The sequence below is a fragment of the Lemur catta genome, chromosome 21 (genome assembly GCF_020740605.2).
Source record: "Lemur catta isolate mLemCat1 chromosome 21, mLemCat1.pri, whole genome shotgun sequence".
NCBI classification, from domain to species: domain Eukaryota; kingdom Metazoa; phylum Chordata; class Mammalia; order Primates; family Lemuridae; genus Lemur; species Lemur catta.
Window position 1 is genome coordinate 19,043,571 of NC_059148.1, and position 18,409 is coordinate 19,061,979.

Sequence of the window (18,409 nt, forward strand, 5' to 3'; positions counted from 1 at the left end):
AGTTAATTGTCTGTCCTCACAAACATATGGCAAATGGGTGCGGTCTTACCCTACCATTGACTTAGCTTTGCAAAACTGTCACTGCTCTTTAAACTGTCATAATATGGTATTGCTTGAGGACCAGGTACTACCAAACACTGGAAATCGGGGGACTTTTAGAATCTAGGTAAGAAAAAAAATGTGATGGTTTCCACTTAGGGTTAGCCAGTTTGATAGTTTAAATTAGAATGCAGCGTGGCTGATGAATTTCTTGAGAGGGTTAGCTACTCTCCTGGTCTCCACGCCCCTCATCTCAGACCTACATTTCTTAACTTCTCAGAAGCACTAGGCAATGTGGATGACTTCATTCTCTGGCTTTGTCCCCACCTGTTTGGCTGGTACTGCCTAAATGTCTCTTCCTCTGTTCATCACTTAAATTTTGGTGTGACCAGTTGGTACCAATGGCCACCTGTGTGCTAAGGAAAACCAAATTTGTCTTCACGTGGAGCAGCTCATCCCTCCTTAACATCCATGGGTACCTCCAAGTTGTCATCAAAGATACTCCTAAATATCCCCACACCCACACCCTCCTTCTCTCTGTGTTAACAATGCCACCACTGGAGTTTCCCCCTCTTAGACGCATGGCTCACTCTTCACCTCTATGTCTTTGCCCAAAAGTCTCCTTTTCAGGTAGGTCTTCTCTAGCCACATAACGTAAGACTGAACACCTGAACACATGCCACGTGCGTGCACACACACACACACACACACACACACACACACGGGATGTCTGAACCCCTTTTCTTGCATTATTTTCCTGCTTAGCACTTACCACCACCTCATTTACTATAATTGTCCTTATTTATCCTGGTCTCCACTACCAGAGGGCAAGCACTCTGCAGGCAGGGATTTCTGTCTGTGCACTGATGTATCCCCAGCACGTGTCTGGCACAGAGTAGACGCTCAATAAGTATTTGTGGAATGAAGGAATGAATGAACGAACGGCACTCCAAGATTCAACTCCTGCCCACCTGTCCAGGTACACCTCTCACCTCTCCCCTCCTCGCCTTCCAGGTATATAGCACACCTGAGTCCCTGGCTCGCACTAGCTTTTACCTGTGCTGTGACCGCTCCCTCCCCTCATCTTAAGCAGGTGTCTGCTGGCACCACGTGAAATTCTTCCACCTGGCTTCCAGTTTTCTATGCCCTTTTTTCTACTGAGCGCACATCGCACCTGACTCTTAAGAGTCTCCTTTTTTATTTTTCTCCCCCACCGCTCTGGGAGCCCCTCGGGACAGGAATCTTGTCTTACTTTGTCTTCTTAGCACTATGTCCAAGCACCCAGCAGGCACTCGGTAAACGTTTAGCAAGTGGCTCATACTCGTTGAACCCACTTTGTGAGTAGTGAATGCGGGGGCTTAGACAGGTCAGGGCCTGGCAAAGGGCAGGCTGGAATTCAAGGTCCGCTCTGTCCCATCCCAGAGTCCTCCTCCTCACCCCCACCTCCTCACCCTCACCGGGAGCAAGTCCCTTCTCTTTCTGAGCCTCAGTTTCCTTACAGGAGTTGGGATGACTCACACCATCCAACGCCAACATGCTGGGCGAGTTGCCTCCTCTAGGGTCAAACACGAGCCCGTTTCAGTTTCCAAATGTCACGAAAGGGAAACTCTACAAGTTGAGAATCGAAACCAATAGTAGAAAAGTTGACGAGACGCCAGGCGTGTTAAGGTGGCTCCGGACGGTCCAGCCTCAGCCCAGTGTCTGTGTGCACCCCTGTCCCAGCAAGGGGTCTCCAAGAAGGAGAACCCCAGGTCAGCTCAGTCACGCCTGGTCGCCTCTCTGCTCTGGTCCTTTAACCCCCAGGGTGCTGGCGGTCAGCGGAGGAGGAGGTCCCTTAAAAAGGGGGTGTGTGCCGGGAGCTGGGCCAGTGCCTGGCTGTGTATCTGTGGCAGTGGAGCTCTCCAGACAGAGATGGCAGGGACGCAGGAGCTGTTTGATACGCCAGCCTCCAGCCTCAACTCCTTCGTGAGTCAGTGGCTGCAGCCATGCCGGGACTGGAAGGAAGAGGTGCAGGAGGTGGTGAGGACCGTGCAGCAGTTCCTGAGGCAGGAGCACTTCCAGGGGGAGCACGGACTGGACCAGGAGGTGCGGGTGCTCAAGGTAGTCCAGGTGAGCCTGGGCCCCTCCACCACCCCTGCCAGCGTTGAGCCCATGTTCCTGAGGATGCTGGGGACCCCTGGGCTCATTATCCCTAGCGTGTGATGCTGACACACGCCACCCCACCTAGCTCTCTACCCCCCTCCACACTGCTGCCTTGAGCAGAACAAATCGAATAATAACAGCTCACATTTGGGGGTGCACTAGCCTAACCCCTTAACGTGTAGTACCTCTAATTCTTGGACCCCATAGGGCAGGTACTTTTCTTTTCCCAGTCTACAGATGAGCAAAACGGAGACTCAGAGGGTTAAGATTTATATCGGACAAATGTAATGCAAGGACTTTGACTGGATCCTGGTATGAATAAACCACCTGTAAAATACAGTTTGGCGGCTACGGGGGAAATTTTAATATGACCTGGATTTTAGATAATATATAAAGGAATCATTGTTGATTTTGTTAGGTAGAATAGTAATTTTGTGATTACAGGAGAGAATGTTCTTCTTTTATGGACACAAACTCTAAAGTATTTAGGGACAAAGTTCCTTGGTGTCTGCAATTTACTTTGAAGTGGTTTAGATGAAGCAAATGTGGCAAGCAATTTAGATTTGTTGAATCTTCCTGGTTGGGTACATGGGTGTAATAGTGGTCATTGTATTTTCTTTCTATTTTTCTATATGTTTGAAATGTTTGATAATAAAAAGATTTTTTAATAGAGGCTCAGAGAGGTGAGGTGACTGGCCCAAGGTCACACAGCTAGTGCTGAACCTGACTCCGCAGCCAGGGATCCAAGCTCCCACTCTGAGCCTCCAAGCCTGTTAGAGCCGGTTCCTCTCGGCCCCGGGAACAGAAAGACAGAGTCACTGAGGCTGCAAAGGCAAAGGAGTTTTATTTTGACTAGCTCGAGCTAGGGTCTAGGTCCCAGAGTACCAACGCAGTGGTCTCTTTACGAACCAGGACCCCGACCTGGGGTAAAAATAAAGCTTTTATATATATATATATTTTTGCTGGAGTCTGTTGCTAGTTATTTTTGATAAGAGACTCTTTCCCAAGAGATTCCCTCCCAGGAGATTCTCTCCCCAAGGACACTCGCCCTGCACAGCCGCCTCCCTATCAGGAAGCCACCTGCGGAGCGGGTTTTTGTTTTTTTTTTTTTTAACTGCATTTGAGCATGGTTTTAGCTCTTTATCGTAATCAAGCAATAAGCAAGCAAGCTTTGTGCACAGAAGCGGAATTTGGCTGTTAGCTAAGAGCAAAAAAAAACAAGTCATCATTAAACAAACTAAAATATTGTTTTAGTCCTACTCTACAAGCCCTTCTTCCTTCAGCTGCTTCCTGCCACCTCCTGTGCTAGACAGGGTCGAAACTCAAGAGAGTCAGAGCTAGAAAGTCCCTGGAGAATCAGTCTCAGCCAATCCCTCTCTTAAATATTAAGAAAACTGGAGCACAGAGAGGGTGAGAGATGTTCCAAGATCGCACAGCAAGTTGGTAGCAAAGGCAAGACTAGAATTAGGACTCCTGACTCCTAGCCTGGTGCTCCATTTGTCTCTAGGGGCAAACCAGTCACAAAGGAAATCTCTGAAAGCCCCAGGCCCCCATCTCTTCTTCCGCACCTAACCCCAGCATCTGGAGCCCGAGGCTGCGTGATTGAGACGTGAGAAACCACAAACTTTGACATCAGACAGTCTCTTCACTTCTCCCCTCCCCTCAAGCTGTGTGGCCTTGACTTTACTACCATCCTCCCTTTCAAACCCTCAGTCTTCTCATCTGTGATCGGGGATGCATCACTGTCGCCCTCATCATTTCTCCCTCAACAAGCAAAGGGGGCCCTACAGGCTAAATGACCGGTGCACGGTAAATGCTCAAAAACCGGAAGCATCATTGCAATTCGTGCCCAAGCTTGCTTCTGGGCCTGGGGCACCAGTCTGACTCAGGCAGACCCTCCCAGACCACCCTCCCCCACAATAACCCTGAGAATAAAGTAGACATCATGGGGGTGTCTAAAAAGAGGAGGATGCTACAAACAGAATGAGATTTAACGGCAGGAAATGATATTTTACTCAAGCCTCAAATTCTCCCTGCCGACTCTAGTCACCTCCCCCCCTGAAACCACTAAATGTAGTGATACCCATGTGCGATGACTCACGAGGAATAATACAGTGTATTTAGATTCTGAACTCTCCCTCCTCCCTCCCCGCTGACGATCGAGCAAGCTGAGCTAGTCGGCATGAGTGAATGCTTGTCTTCAAATGAAGTGGGCATAAATAGGTTCAAACCAAAGCAAGTCGGGAAGCCTGTTCTGGATTGTTCTTTCCTCTGTGCCTGGATCTTACCCCTGGGAAAGGCAGTGTAGACTCAGCCTCCAGGGGGATGTGCCCTTCACCCACACACAGGGTGCCGTTCCCACCCCTCCTGTGGGCTAGACACGCTGGGTCTGAACGCTGGCGGGGAAGAGAATAGGAAAGGAAGGGAGAATGTTGGGGGTCTCCTCCCCCTTGGGAGCAGACTGGGGTCACAGGGAAGAAAGAGGCGTAAGAACCACCCATTACCTGCATTCTGACCCTTCCTCAACTCTGAGACCCTGGCGAGCTGATTAACCCCCGACTGCCTCAGTTTTCTCATCTGTATATGGGGGATAATTATCCCAGCAACCGCCTCAATGCGGGTGTGAGGATTGAAAAGGATAATATGCATAAAGGGCTTCCAGGGGTGCCAGACACTGGGAGTGCTCAACCTGTGACGGCTGGATTATAATGTCTGTGCAGGGACTCCGCCCCCCAGGAAGGGCAGCCCACCTAAGGTCTGATACCTGCCTGGCAGGTCCACCTCCGACACAGAGTGAGTCGTGGGGCTCACCGTGTCCCAGAGGCAAAAGGGCGTGGAGAGCAAGTCTAGGATCCCAGAACATCCAAAGGTCCTCTTCAGATCAGATGTGTCCAGGCTCAGGCTCCTGTTACAGACGGGGACACTGGGACCCCGGCAGCAGGAGGGATTGCCTAAGTCAACTACATCAAGAGGAGGAAGAGAAATATATTGCTGAGTTGCCTGTGTGCCAGGCGCCTCGCCAAACTGTTGGCACGTGTTATTTTGTCTGATCCTCCCAGGAACCCACTGACTCACGTTCCACCGTTACTTTCATTTTACAGATGAAAGACTTAGGGCTCAGCTAAGAAATGATTACTCAGAGGGCCGGGCGCGGTGGCTCACGCCTGTAATCCCAGCACTCTGGGAGGCCGAGGCGGGCGGATCGCTCGAGGTCAGGAGTTCGAGACCAGCCTGAGCAAGAGCGAGACCCTGTCTCTACTAAAAATAGAAAGAAATTATATGGACAACTAAAACTATATATATAGAAAAAATTAACTGGGCATGGTGGCGCATGCCTGTAGTCCCAGCTACTCGGGAGGCTGAGGCAGTAGGATTGCTTGAGCCCAGGAGTTCGAGGTTGCTGTGAGCTAGGCTGACACCATGGCACTCACTTTAGCCCGGGCAACAGAGCGAGACTCTGTCTCAAAAAAAAAAGAAAAGAAATGATTACTCAGCTAAGGAACAGGGCAAAGGGTCAAGATCAAAGTCAGGCTGTCCCCATTCCACAGCCCATGGCTCTTGTCCACCAGGCAAACCTACTCCCCGCTTTCTAATGTCATGAAATTATTCAGACTCCCAGGAATCCTTAAACAGCCCCATGGAGTAGGCATTGGCATTGGCATTGGCACTGGCATTGGCATCACACTGTGCGTGAGAAGGCTGCCCGGAAGCAATGCAACGTGGCAGACAGGAAGCCTGGGCTCTAGAGTCGGGCTGGAAACTGTGGGACTACAGGCGAGTGACTCATCCTTTCGACGGCTCGGTTTTCTCACCTGTAAAATGGGGCTGTTATGCGATCCACCCATGTCTCAGGGGTTGGTGAGCATTCAGTGGGATGATGCGTGTGAAGTGCCGCGGGGAGCGCGCGACTCGTGGGTGGCAGCGGGCCTCAGGGTGACGCGGCTGTGTGTTCTGCAGGTGGGCTCCTTCGGGAATGGCACGGTTCTCAGAGGCACCAGGGAAGTGGAGCTGGTGGTGTTCCTGAGCTGTTTCCGCAGCTTCCAGGAGGAGGTCAAGTACCACAGAGACGTTCTGAGGCTACTACGGGAAAAAGTGTGGTGTTCCCAGGACCTGCTGGCCCTTGGGCTCAAGAAGCCAAGGGTGGCCCAGGGAGTCCCCGATACTCTCGTCTTCACCATCCAAACCAAGCAGACCCTGGAGCCCATCACTGTCACCATCTGGCCTGCCTACAGAGCCCTGGGTAAGGGGACCGGACGCGCACCCAATTCACATACCCGCCCTCCCTGGGGGACCTCTCTCACCTCTCACCCATGGGCACACCTGCATTCACTCCTTCCACCCGTGTCCTGTGCCGAGGGCTGGGCCGGGGCAGCGCACGGGACTAACTCAATCTGGCCATCGTGTCACCCAACTTGGGAAACAGAAATTTATCAAGGAATCACACAGATAAACACACGATTGCAAACGGCAGTAAGTGCTCAGAGGAAAAGAAGAGGGTGCCCGGGGGAACCGCAGAGAGGGTGCTCAGGAAGTGATTCAGTGCAAAGGACATTCAGAAGGAGATAAGACCCAATGAGGTGAAGGAGCTATGACGGTAACCACAAGTGCTTTTATTATGTGGCACTCACTGGGGGCGCAGTGGGGGGGTGTCTGTCACTGCTGGGGTTTTCCTAGAAGACCCTGAGACAAGGATGCGAGGACAAGCAGTTCACCTGGGAGGTAATCCCAGGAAACACTGGTAGGAAGCAGGGGATGGAGACGGGGAAGGGAAGGATTCAACATGAAGGGCATCAGTGAGCGAGTCACCACTCTGAGCAACTGGGCTTCATGCCCTGGAGAACCCCAAGTGACAATATAGAGCACACGTCGACCTTACCCGAGGTGGGGTGATGGGGTGCTTAGTCACCAACCTCCCATCGGTCCTTGGCTGGGGACTGCTTCCCGGGGCATTAGCTCGCTGGCATTTGTTGTTTGTCCTCGGGCAGAGTCCCAAGTGTTTGAAGTAAATCGTATCTGCTGCAAGCCCAGATGACACAGGTTTCATCTCAGGTACCAGCTCCTATGACCTGCAGTGGCTGCGTGGAGTTGCTCTATGGGGAAGGTGTCTGAGGTGGGATCCGATCTTAGCAAGAAAGAGAGTGCTCAGATGCCTGGGTGACGCCCACCGTGGAACTGGTTCTCCCCTGTGCGCATGGAGGAGTTCCAATAAATGACCCAGAAAGAGGTCCGAAACAGACATGAAGGAAAACTGTGGCCATTGGGGACATCCAAAGAGGACGACAGCCCTGGAGTGGCCCGAGGCATGGAAAGCCCAATGTTGGTTCTCCAGAGTAAGAATGTCCCAGAAAGGACAGTCACACAAGCCAGATTTTTGGTTTCTGAAGATGTGAGGTCTCCAGCTTCCCTGGAGGGACAACTCCAGGGAATAAGCAGGCTGTCCCCAAAAGATCACTTATTCCCCCGAGTGCTTCCTCAATCCCCAACCTCTCTCATTGCTTCCTCTCTCCTCAGGGTCTTCTGTCCTCAACTCTGAGCTACCCCCTGAGGTCTATGTGAGTCTGATCGAGGCCTGCGGTGACCCTGGAAATTTCTTCCCATCCTTCAGCGAGCTGCAGAAAAACTTCGTGAAATACCAGCCAACGAAACTGAAGAGCCTCCTGCGCCTGGTTAAACACTGGTACCAGAAGGTGAGCGGGCTGCTGAGGCGGGAGGGAGGGATGGAGGAAGGTGGAGATGCAAAGCAGAGGCCAAGTTTATCATCCCAGGAAACTGCTTCGTGGGGAAATAGAGGAAGAGGAAGAGAGAGAGAGAGAGAATGCTGGTCTTTTGAACTGTAAAGTGAAACCACCACCAAAGAAAATGGAAAAAGAGAAGACGGAGAGGAGAAAGAAATAGGGAAGGAAGGGGAAAATCGGTAACCTAGGGTATTTCAGTAAGCAATGCTCCAATTACAGTCGAGCACTGGCTGATGTCAACTTCCCTGGGCACTGTGCAGTTAATCGTGGCAAGTTAAGGACTAACAAGAGGAAAGATTCATTTAATTCCACCCTAGGAGTGGAAAAGAGGGCGTGGCGCAGTGTAAACAACCCATGAGGTGCGTTTCTCAGGCAACAGTTTATTCAGCTGGGGAAATAAGCTTTCCCCCCCCGGACAATCTCAGTGGAACCTCCAACTGCAAAACAAAACTCAGAGACATAAATCATTTATTAAATAAAACTTGCACAGAAGTTACAAGGGAATCAGACTGTAGAAGCAAAGACTTAATCCAATTAAAAATATATAGGCCAGCACAGTGGCTCATGCCCGTAATCCTAGCACTCTGGGAGGCCGAGGTGGGATGATCGCTCAAGGCCAGGAGTTCGAGACCAGCCTGAGCAAGAGCGAGACCCCGTCTCTACTAAAAATAGAAAGAAACTATATGGACAACTAAAAATATATATAGAAAAAATTAGCCAGGCATGGTGGTGCATGCCTGTAGTCCCAGCTACTCGGGAGGCTGAGGCAGGAGGATTGCTTAAGCCCAGGAGTTTGAGGTTGCTGTGAGCTAGGCTGACGCCACGGCACTCTAGCCCAGGCAACAGAGTGAGACTCTGTCTCAAAAAAAAATGTATACATATATGTATATATAAAAGGGATTTAAAGAAAAAACAGTTACCCAGATGACTAGATTTATGGACAATCTCTGTTCATGGTGGACACACAGCGACTTCGTCACATGCTTATCCTATCTAAAAAGGTCAGGGATAGAGTTGTTTTTGTTAGTGAGCCAATCACTTATAGGAAAGGCTCAAGGTTTCATTTATTTGGGGGACTAGAATTAGACAAGATAACCCTGTTTTTGTTTGTTTGTTTGTTTTAAGGTGAAAGTGTTGTAGTTCTCTGACTGTGGGATGTGATATAATATTTATTTTTAATGGCCACATGACAAGATATCCAGTCTGCTTCCACAAACTAAACAGCTGGATATTTGACAGAAATTTTCACTTTCTAGCCGACTATTAGAAAGATTCTTAAGACAGGAAGTGACTGGTATCAGTTAAGATTACTTAAAAGATTACTTTCTTTTACAAGTAACAGAAAAGCAGAAAAACCAACCCAAACTAGCTTAAACAATAAAAAGGACTCTCAGTTCATGTGTGAAAGTCCCCAACAGTTGGGAGGGAGCTTCAGGAATTGTTTGGTGAGGATTCTAACTCCATTTCTTTGTAATTCCCTCAGCTTCTCTCTCCCCTGTACGTCAACTTGGTCCTCAGGCTACTTTCTCTCATGGTGGCAAAATGGCCACAGATGTTCCTGCCCTCACATCCACACAGGAGAGGACTTCTCTTCTTTCAACCACTGAACGATAGAACTAGGCTTTACTCTAATTGAGCCAACTTAGATCACATGCCTTATCTTTTTTTTTTTTTTTTTTTTTTGAGACAGAGTCTCACTCTGTTGCCCAGGCTAGAGTGAGTGCCGTGGCGTCAGCCTAGCTCACAGCAACCTCAAACTCCTGGGCTCAAGCGATCCTCCTGCCTCAGCCTCCCGAGTAGCTGGGACTACAGGCATGCACCACCATGCCCGGCTAATTTTTTCTATATATACTTTTAGTTGTCCAGATAATTTATTTCTATTTTTAGTAGAGACGGGGTCCCGCTCAGGCTGGTCTCGAACTCCTGACCTTGAGCGATCCACCTGCCTCGGCCTCCCAGAGTGCTAGGATGACAGGCGTGAGCCACCTCGCCCAGCCCACATGCCTTATCTTGAACCAATACTTGCAAGGGGGAAAAACTTACACTGATGGGCCTGTACCAGTTAGAGCCCACCCTGCAGCTGAGGATGGGATCAACCCATCCAAACACCATGTCTCCCATACAACAAAGAAGGAAAGAATGTCTGGTAGAGAAGCAGTCCCAATCTTCACCACAGAATTTCATTCATTACCATTTTTTTTTTCTTTAGCTAAGAAGCCCTTTCTTCAAAGAAACCTTTTTCAGAAGCTCAATACATTAAAATAGATTAAAATACATAGGGCTGCTTAGGCTGGAATGATGGTGACAGAGCCCAGTGTGCTCACTGCTTGGGCCACCTCTTCCTAACCCCACTCAGGAGTTCCACTGTCAAACACCTAGTGAAGCCCAATGGACTAACCCAGCCCCTTAATTCTAAAATGGGGAAACCAAGGCCCAGAGAGGCAAAGTGATTTGAGCAAGGTCACACAGCCAGTAGGCGGCAGGGCTGAGACTAGAATTTGGATTTCCCAGTTTCTGGTCCAACGCCATCCTTACTTACCCTGAGTCTTGGAGTCTCCCTTCTCGTCTGTCTCCACAGTACGTGAAAACCAGCTGCCCCAGAGCCAAGCTGCCCCCTGTCTATGCTCTCGAGCTCCTGACAATCTACGCCTGGGAAATGGGGACACAGAAGGATAAGAATTTCATGCTGGACGAGGGCCTCGCCACTGTGATGGAACTGCTCCGGGCGTATGAGCACATCTGCATCTACTGGACCACGTATTATACGTTCCAGAATCCAGTCATCAAGGACTTTCTCAGAAAACAGTTCCAAAAACCGAGGTACTGGACCACGGCTTGCCCACAGGGAAGCGAGGGACACGTGGCATAGAGTTTCACAGGCTGGCTCTATTAGGTCGTGAGGCTGCCACAGTGCCATACGGACACAGTAGGCGGCCTACCAAAGTCTCGGGGAGCGTTGAGGGGTATAAGCCTTTTCCCAGTTCCCTAAGCCACCCCTCCACCCCACCTTCGCCCTCTTGCTCTCCGAAGGCCATTTCAGGGCTTTTTCGAGATAGCATGGGAAAATGGAAACCATCTCAGGGACTCAAGTTTAAATCCCAGCTCTGACATTTTCTCACCACTGTGAGCCTTGGTTCTTCATCTGTAAGACAGGAATGAATGGGTCCCCACAGTGCAGGGCTGCTGTGAGAGCCAGAGAAAATATGTCATGGATCCACAGAGCCTAGCATGCAGTAGGTGCCACATAAATGCTCACTGCTATAGCACATGCTGCCAGCACCCCACTGATGCCTTTACTGTTCTGATGAAGGATGGCTCCACTTCCAGCTGTTAGCCCCTGCGTCCCTTCGCCTGGGACTTCTCCTGTAACCAGCAGACCCATGCTGAGTGCAGCCCTCCCCCAGATCCGGCAGGGGTTGGTGGACAAACACCCCGGCCCCCTCGCCCCTCGGGTGCAAGGACCCTCGGTCCCGTCCACACTGTTTCCCGGAGATGCCCTCCGGCCGACCACGGTGGTCACTACCTTGACACTCACCCTTGCTTGGCTGCCTCCCGTCCTCTGTCTCGCTGTCCCGCTCCCTTATTAGCGCCTCCTGGAATCTCCTTCCAAAGAAACCAAATCCTTACCTGGGGGTCTGCTCCGCAGAGCCCACCCTAGACAGCTCTTTACGTTAGAAGCTCTAGGCCAGTGCAAGCGATGTCACAAGAGTTTTTGGTGTTCAATTATGTGAGCGTTGGGTCTTTTTTTTTGCAAGTGAGAAAAGATAGGTCTCCTTATGAAAAGCGCATTTATTATAAGGATGCCCAAAAAATTGACGTTGGGGAATCATCAGGGCCTGCGACGCCCTCTCTCCCCGTCACACTCTCTCGCGGCCCACGAGCTCTTCTCTCTCCGCACCTGTCCTGCTCCCTCTGCCTCCCAGTGGATGAGGGACCTCCATCATCCCCATGTCCAAACCCCGGAGGAAACCAGTGTGATCCCTGGACACAAGTCCTGTTCGCTGGGTCACCTGGTGGGTCATCTGCCTGCCAACAGAATAGAATGGGCCACACTGGGCCAGGTGACCCCCACCCCACGGGACAGTCTGGTTTTTTTTGGTTGTTGTTGTTGTTGTTGGTTTTTTGTTTTTTTTTTGAGACAGAGTCTCACTCTGTTGCCCCGGCTAGAGTGCCGTGGCGTCAGCCTAGCTCACAGCAACCTCAGACTCCTGGGCTCAAGCAATCCTCCTGCCTCAGCCTCCTGAGTAGCTGGGACTACAGGCGTGCGCCACCATGCCTGGCTAATTTTTTCTATATATATTTTTAGTTGTCCATATAATTTCTTTCTATTTTTAGTAGAGATGGGGTCTCACTCTTGCTCAGGCTGGTCTCGAACTCCTGACCTCAAGCGATCCTCCCACCTCGGCCTCCCAGAGTGCTAGGATTACAGGCGTGCGCCACCGCACCCGGCCCCCCATAGGACAGTCTGGCGCTGCCCCCTGACTGTCTCATGCAGGACTATTCCAGGGAGCAGGGTAAGTTGGGAGGAGCAAGCCTGGAGCCTGGTGTGTCCAGTTCACTCCAGTGGCCTGTATCATGTTCTGTCATGTCGATAAAGTCGCAGCTCCCTCCCAAGCCACAAGCTCCTGGAGTGCAAAAGCTGGGTCTCAACCGTGGGCTTGGCATCCAACACATGCAGTCGAGCCAAGTGGCCCAAGGAGGTCAAGATACCCCCTTCAAGCCAATATCCTTTAAAATATTCATTCAGCATTTTATCTAGAGAAGAGACACTTGGAGGCAGCCCAAACTCTTCTCCGTTGTGGGTTAGAACTCCATTTACCGCTGAGAGAACTTAGGGAGGTCTGTGCCTCAGTTTGCTCATCTGTTAAATGGGGATGACAACAACAACAATAATAATAACAGTCCCGGCCAGGTGCCGTGGCTCACACCTGTAATCTCAGCACTTTGGGAGGACGAGGCAGGAGGATCACTTGACCCCAGGAGTTCGAGACCAGCCTGAGCAAGAGTGAGATCTCGTCTCTACAAAAAATAGAAAAATTAGCCAGTTGTGGTGGCACAAGCCTGTATAGTCCCAGCTACTCAGGAGGCTGAGACAAGAGGCTCTCTTGAGACCAGGAGTTGGGGGCTGCAGGGAGCTATGACGATGCTACTGCACTCTAGCCTGGACAACAAGAAAGACCCTGTCTTAAAAATATATATAATAATAATAATAGTCTCTATGTTATAGAATTGTTTAAGGATTAAAATAGATTAATTCACATAGGGTTTGGCCCAGTGCTTCAGTAAATTTCAGTAGTCAGTGGCGGGGGTCTCACCACTATCCAAAGCCGTTCTGCGGCTCTAACCCCAAACTCGTGTAGCCTGCTGTGAACTTAGAAGGCCCCCTGCCTGAGTGGGCATCTGTTATTGCCCCAGTTGCCTCTTAGACCTCGCTCTCCCCAACCCCCAAAATTCCTTGCAAACACCTCGTGTGCTCTCCCTGAGACAAATTCTTGGAAATATGATCGTCTCCATCCTGTTCCTCCGCAGCTGTGTTTTGGAGCCCTCCTGGACTGACAGCCCTGGGCTCTGGGCACAGCAGATGCTCGGGGGCTTGAGTAGATGACGGCTGAGGTTTCACTGTGGCTTGCAGGCCTCCGCGCCAGCAGGAGCCTGGGCACACTCTCCCTGTGTTGCAGGCCCATCATCCTGGATCCAGCTGACCCCACCCACAACGTGGCGGAAGGGTACAGATGGGACATCGTTGCTCAGAGAGCCGCCCAGTGCCTGAAGCAGGACTGTTGCTTTGAAAACAGGGAGACGCCGGTCCCCACCTGGAACATCAAGGTAACGGGGTCCTCTCCAGGGGGTCAAGGGCTTGCAGCTCGGAAGGAGCTAAATGCATAGTGTTCACTTATTCACATCTGTGCCGAGGGAGGACAGGACGTTAGAGTCAGACAGGTTGAGGCTCGGCTGCACCACCCACCAGCTGTGTGAACTCAGGACAATTCTGTGGCTCTCTGAGCCTCAGGTTCCTTATCTTTAAATTCTTGTTCTCCTTTCCTTTCTTTTTCCTGTAACCTATTGGAGAATCAATTCTGCGCTCCTGAGCATCCTTTGCATGAGCTCAGCCCAGTGGCGTCAACTCCATCGCTGTTTTGTGCCAGCACTGAGCTTGGGGCTGGTGGGGGTGGGGGCCTAGGGACAACACGGGTGCAGAAATACTGGGACATGGCCCTGACCCTCAAGGAACTCACCCTAGGTTGTTAGGAAACAAGTCCATGAAACAAATTTGCACAAAACTGCTACAGAGAAAACAAGATGCTCAGAAAACAAAAAAATGCCCAGTAACATTATGTGATGCCAAACCTACGGTATAGACAAAGATAATAATAATCTATTTTATTCACCTGGCACTTTATAATTTGCAAAGTGCTTGTCCAGGGACTGTCTCCATTGATCCTCACAGACAATTCTGCAAAGTAGGAAGGTCAAGTGTTATCATTATGTTTATTATTATTATTATCTTCACTGTCATTTTACAGAAGAGGAAATTGAGGTTCAGAGTGGTTAATTTAATTAACTAAGGTCACACAGCTAAGAGGCAGCAGAATCAGGATTCATACCCAGGTCTTTGTGGGGCTCTGGAAACAGAAAATAAATGTTTTCTGACATCACCAGAGAAGATTCCTTGAAGAAGTTAGGGGTTGAGGACAGAGAATAAACGTTTTCTGAAGTCACCAGAGAAGATTCCTTGAAGAAGTTAGGGGTTGAGGTGAGAGCCCGAAAGGCCGGGGAGGGGGATGTAGATGCTCAAAACAGTAGACACTCCAGATCGAGGGCCGGGGTGGGGGCTCAGGGGCACAGGATGGCAGGTGGAGATAAGCAAGGCGTGTGCAGGAACAAGAGACCGAGCTGCTTGGAGCAGGAGGCAGAAGGAAAATCAGAAGTTCTACACTAAGGTACACAGATTACAAACGGGGGACCCACCGATGGGCTCTGGATTTTTCCCAAATATAAAAACCATTGTGCAAAGATTTTTACTTGGCAAATCAGAAGACTTGGCAATGCTAGGCGCGAGGCCCCACCCTCCCCAGCATCTTCCAGGCGGTGCCCTCCAGCCACCTGGCACTCTCAGGCCCTGGGGGGCGCCGCCTCTGGAGGTGGCAAGAATGCAGACTTTGGAGTCTCACCGACCCCACTTCGCACACCTGCTGTGCTCCCCACTCCCTTTGGGACCGATTGCTTAGTAAGTTACTTAAACCCTGGTCAACCACAATTTTCTCATCTGTAAAATGGGTATAGTAGTAGACCCAACCTCCCAGAGCTCCTGTGAGAATAAAATGTGTTAAGAGTATGGAGGTTGCCCAAGATGGCCCCGGGGAAGTGGGTGGCACTCTCTAAACATTCGCGGCTGTGGCTGCTGCTGCTGCTGCTGCTGTTGAAAGGATGAGGACAGGTGAAGGGAACTTTTGCACATCAGTCAGAGAAGTGTGGGCTGAACCCGTCTCCCCGTCCCTCTCCCTTCCAGAGGGCACGAGACATCCAGGTGACAGTGGAGCAGTGGGGCTGCCCAGATCGGACCCTCTTGGTGAACCCTTACGAGTCCATAAAGACGATTAAAGAGAAAATGCAGCGGGGCCCAGCCTACCCCGGCCAACAGCGTCTGTCCTTCCAGGAGCCCGGCAGCGACAGGCAGCTCCTCAGAAGTGGCAGCTGCTTGGCCGATTATGGGATCTTCTTCAACATCCGCATCTATCGGCTGCAGACTGTGTCCACCGAGATGCAGGTGTTTGTGAAGAAGCCCGATGGCGGGAGCCACGCCTATGCCATCCAGCCCAACAGTTTTGTCTGGGCTTTGAAGCAGCAGATTGAATGCCGGCAGGGGCTGCCTGAAAAGCAGCAGCTGCTGCAGTTCCAAGGCGAAGTCCTGCACGACTGGTGGGGTCTGGGATGCTACGGCATCCAGGACAGCGACACCCTCGTCCTCTCCGTGAAGGCTCAGTTTCCAGCCAACTAGTTTCCTCTGGGAAACTTCTCTGTGCATTGCTCTGCAGAATTCATGCTATCAGCCACCCTGCCAGTTCTCTTCTGGGGAGGGCCCCGGTCTTCACCAGCCTTAAAAATATTTATCCTCGCCTTGCATGGAGGGGAATAAGGAACGGTATGAGAGACTAAATATGCAAATATGCAAACAGACCATGGCCGGACCACATGCAACAATAGAATTCTGACCCACAATCCTCTGCAGCAACCAACCCCAAACCATCAAGACTTGGCCAATAACTGCCAGCTTCTCTAATTGCCCACCCTAGCCTTACCCCGCTTCCAATTTAGGAACAACCAAAGAAAGCCAAATAAGCGCCTCCAACCACCCACAGGATTAGCCCAGCTTCTAGTAAGCATGCTGACAGCTTCCCTACACCAACAACCTCGATCAGGGGATACTTGAAGCCTCCCTCATTTTCTGCTAGAAAAACTGCCCATTCCCCTGTCTGCCTTTGAGTCTCCCTCCAAGGCAAGGGATGGTGACTGGTTCCTTTGCAAACAGCAAGTTGGACATAAACAGCCTTTGTTGTGGCCAGACATGGTGGCTCACACCTGTAATTCCAGCACTTGGAAGGAGGATCACTTGAGGCTGGGAATTTGAGATCAGCCTGGGCAATACAGCAAGACCCCACTTCTAAAAAAAATTTTTTAATTAGATGGGCGTGGTGGCACATGCCTATAATCACAGCTACTCAAGAGACTAAGGCAAGAAGATCACTTGAACCTAGGAGTTCAAGGCTGCAGCGAACTATGATCACACCACTGCACTCCAGCCTGGGTGACAGAGGGAGACCCTGCCTGTAAAAAAAATAAAACAAACAACAAAAAAAGACAAATTTTATTTGCTTGTTCTCATTTGGGTGCTCTCTTTGTTTATTTCCACAGGTGCTAATGCTGTCCTAGTGGTTATTGCATAATCATTTGAGCCTCTCAACTCTGGGAAACGAGGACTATGGGGAAACTGAGACCAAAAGGGCAAAATCTGGGAGATTGAGGATGATGCAGTATAAAAATTCCCCTCAACTCCTAAAACTCACGCACAAACAGTACATAATAGTCCAGAGTCTTCAGGAAGATAACAGCATCTTTATTATTGGACGATGTCATGTAATCAGGTTTACACCAAACAACCTATAAAAAGTTTCCTTTTGCCCTCCTGTTTTGCCCTGCTTTCTGGTGGAGCACGATTGCAATTCCATGCAATTCCCAAATAAACTTTTTTTTTTTTTTTTGAGAATCGATCTCCCTGTCGTTTATTTTACATTGATAATTTCAACATATGATTTTTGAGAGGACACAAACATTCAGACCATAGCGGTCAGCTCCCTCTTTTTTGGAATAAAAAAAAGCCCAAGGCCAGAGAGTTTATTTTAATAAAGTTTTTTGTTTGTTTGTTTTTAGAGTTGGAGTCCGTGTTGCCCAGGCTGGAGTGCAGTGGCTACTCCCAGGTGCAATCATAGTGCACTACAGCCTCAAACACCTGGGCTCAGGTGATCCTCCTGCCTCAGGTTCCCAAGTAGCTGGGACTATAGGCACATATCACCTCGCCTAGCTTTAATAAAGTTTTTGATACACTCATCTTCAAAGAGAAAGCATGAAACAAAGCATTCCAAAGACAAATAAAAGTAATTTTGTCCATTCTTCACTGTGGAGTATCTTAACCGTAGATTCTAATGTTTTGGTCTTAGATGGGTCCTAGGAGTCAGTAATTTATTTTTTAAAGTTCCCCAGATGTTTCCTATGTGCAGACAGGGTTGGGAAGTCCTGGGCTAGAAAACTAGAGTGTTTCGCAGACCAAACTGTGAATCTGAATTACCTAGGACAGTGCCTCTCAAACTTTAATATGCACACAAATACCGCAAGAGCTCGTTAAAATGCAGATTCCGATTCAGTAGTTTTGTGGCGGAGCCCAGCACTCTGCACGTCTAACAAGCCCCCAAGTGTCACAGATGCTGCTGGTTCACGGCCTGCACTCTGAGTGGCAAGGCCCTAGGGCTGGGCTATTCGAGGAAATACAGATTCCTGGGTCCCACCTGTCAGAGATTCTGATTTGGTTAGTTTTTTGTGAGACCCAAAAGTCTGCAGTTTAACAAGCTCCCTAAGGTGTTTCTGATGCCCGGGTAGATTTGGGAATTACTAAAATCCCAAATGAATAATGTCTAAACTATATCGTGTTAAAATCTGGAAACAAATTGTGGTTCTATCATTAACTCCTTGTGTGATCTTAGGAGATTTCCCTTCCCGTCTGTAGGGCTCTTTATCAAGAAAAAAGTGGAGAGGTCGATCTCTTACACCCTCTAGTCCTCACCTCTGAGAACCGCCCCCTCCCCACGCCTCACCCCCAAGGCCGTTCATGACCAATGGCGGCATGAGTCTGCGAACTACAATGCCCACAATGCCCCGCGCTCCTCCGCTTTCCCGTAGGGTCGTGCGGTGGGGGTCGATAATGGAGACATTCCCCACAA

At 50.0% G+C, this 18,409-nt stretch overlaps 1 protein-coding gene across 2 annotated transcripts; it reads left to right on the forward strand.

Moving 5' to 3' along the window:
* Positions 1-1,739: 1,739 nt before the first annotated feature.
* OASL (2'-5'-oligoadenylate synthetase like) lies at positions 1,740-17,236 on the forward strand. 2 transcript variants are annotated; one of them, XM_045534648.1, is made up of 6 exons: positions 1,740-2,148; positions 6,139-6,421; positions 7,693-7,868; positions 10,495-10,736; positions 13,595-13,742; positions 15,427-16,550. In XM_045534648.1, exons 1-6 carry the CDS (start codon positions 1,951-1,953, stop codon positions 15,913-15,915), a joined length of 1,536 nt encoding a protein of 511 aa, XP_045390604.1. In that variant the 5' UTR covers positions 1,740-1,950; the 3' UTR covers positions 15,916-16,550. The 2 variants fall into 2 exon arrangements, with proteins under 2 accessions (XP_045390604.1, XP_045390605.1); XM_045534649.1 differs by lacking the exon at positions 15,427-16,550 and adding an exon at positions 16,830-17,236 and having other exon boundaries at positions 1,826-2,148.
* The last annotated feature ends 1,173 nt before the right edge of the window (positions 17,237-18,409 follow it).

What these genes read in the sequence shown, in the direction of transcription:
- OASL (XM_045534648.1), top strand. Translation starts at nt 1,951, where the DNA reads ATGGCAGGGACGCAGGAGCTGTTTGATACGCCAGCCTCCAGCCTCAAC. An exon ending in TTAAACACTGGTACCAGAAG is followed by an intron (nt 7,869 to 10,494) that starts GTGAGCGGGCTG and finishes CTGTCTCCACAG; the next exon opens with TACGTGAAAACCAGCTGCCC. An exon ending in AAACAGTTCCAAAAACCGAG is followed by an intron (nt 10,737 to 13,594) that starts GTACTGGACCAC and finishes CCTGTGTTGCAG; the next exon opens with GCCCATCATCCTGGATCCAG.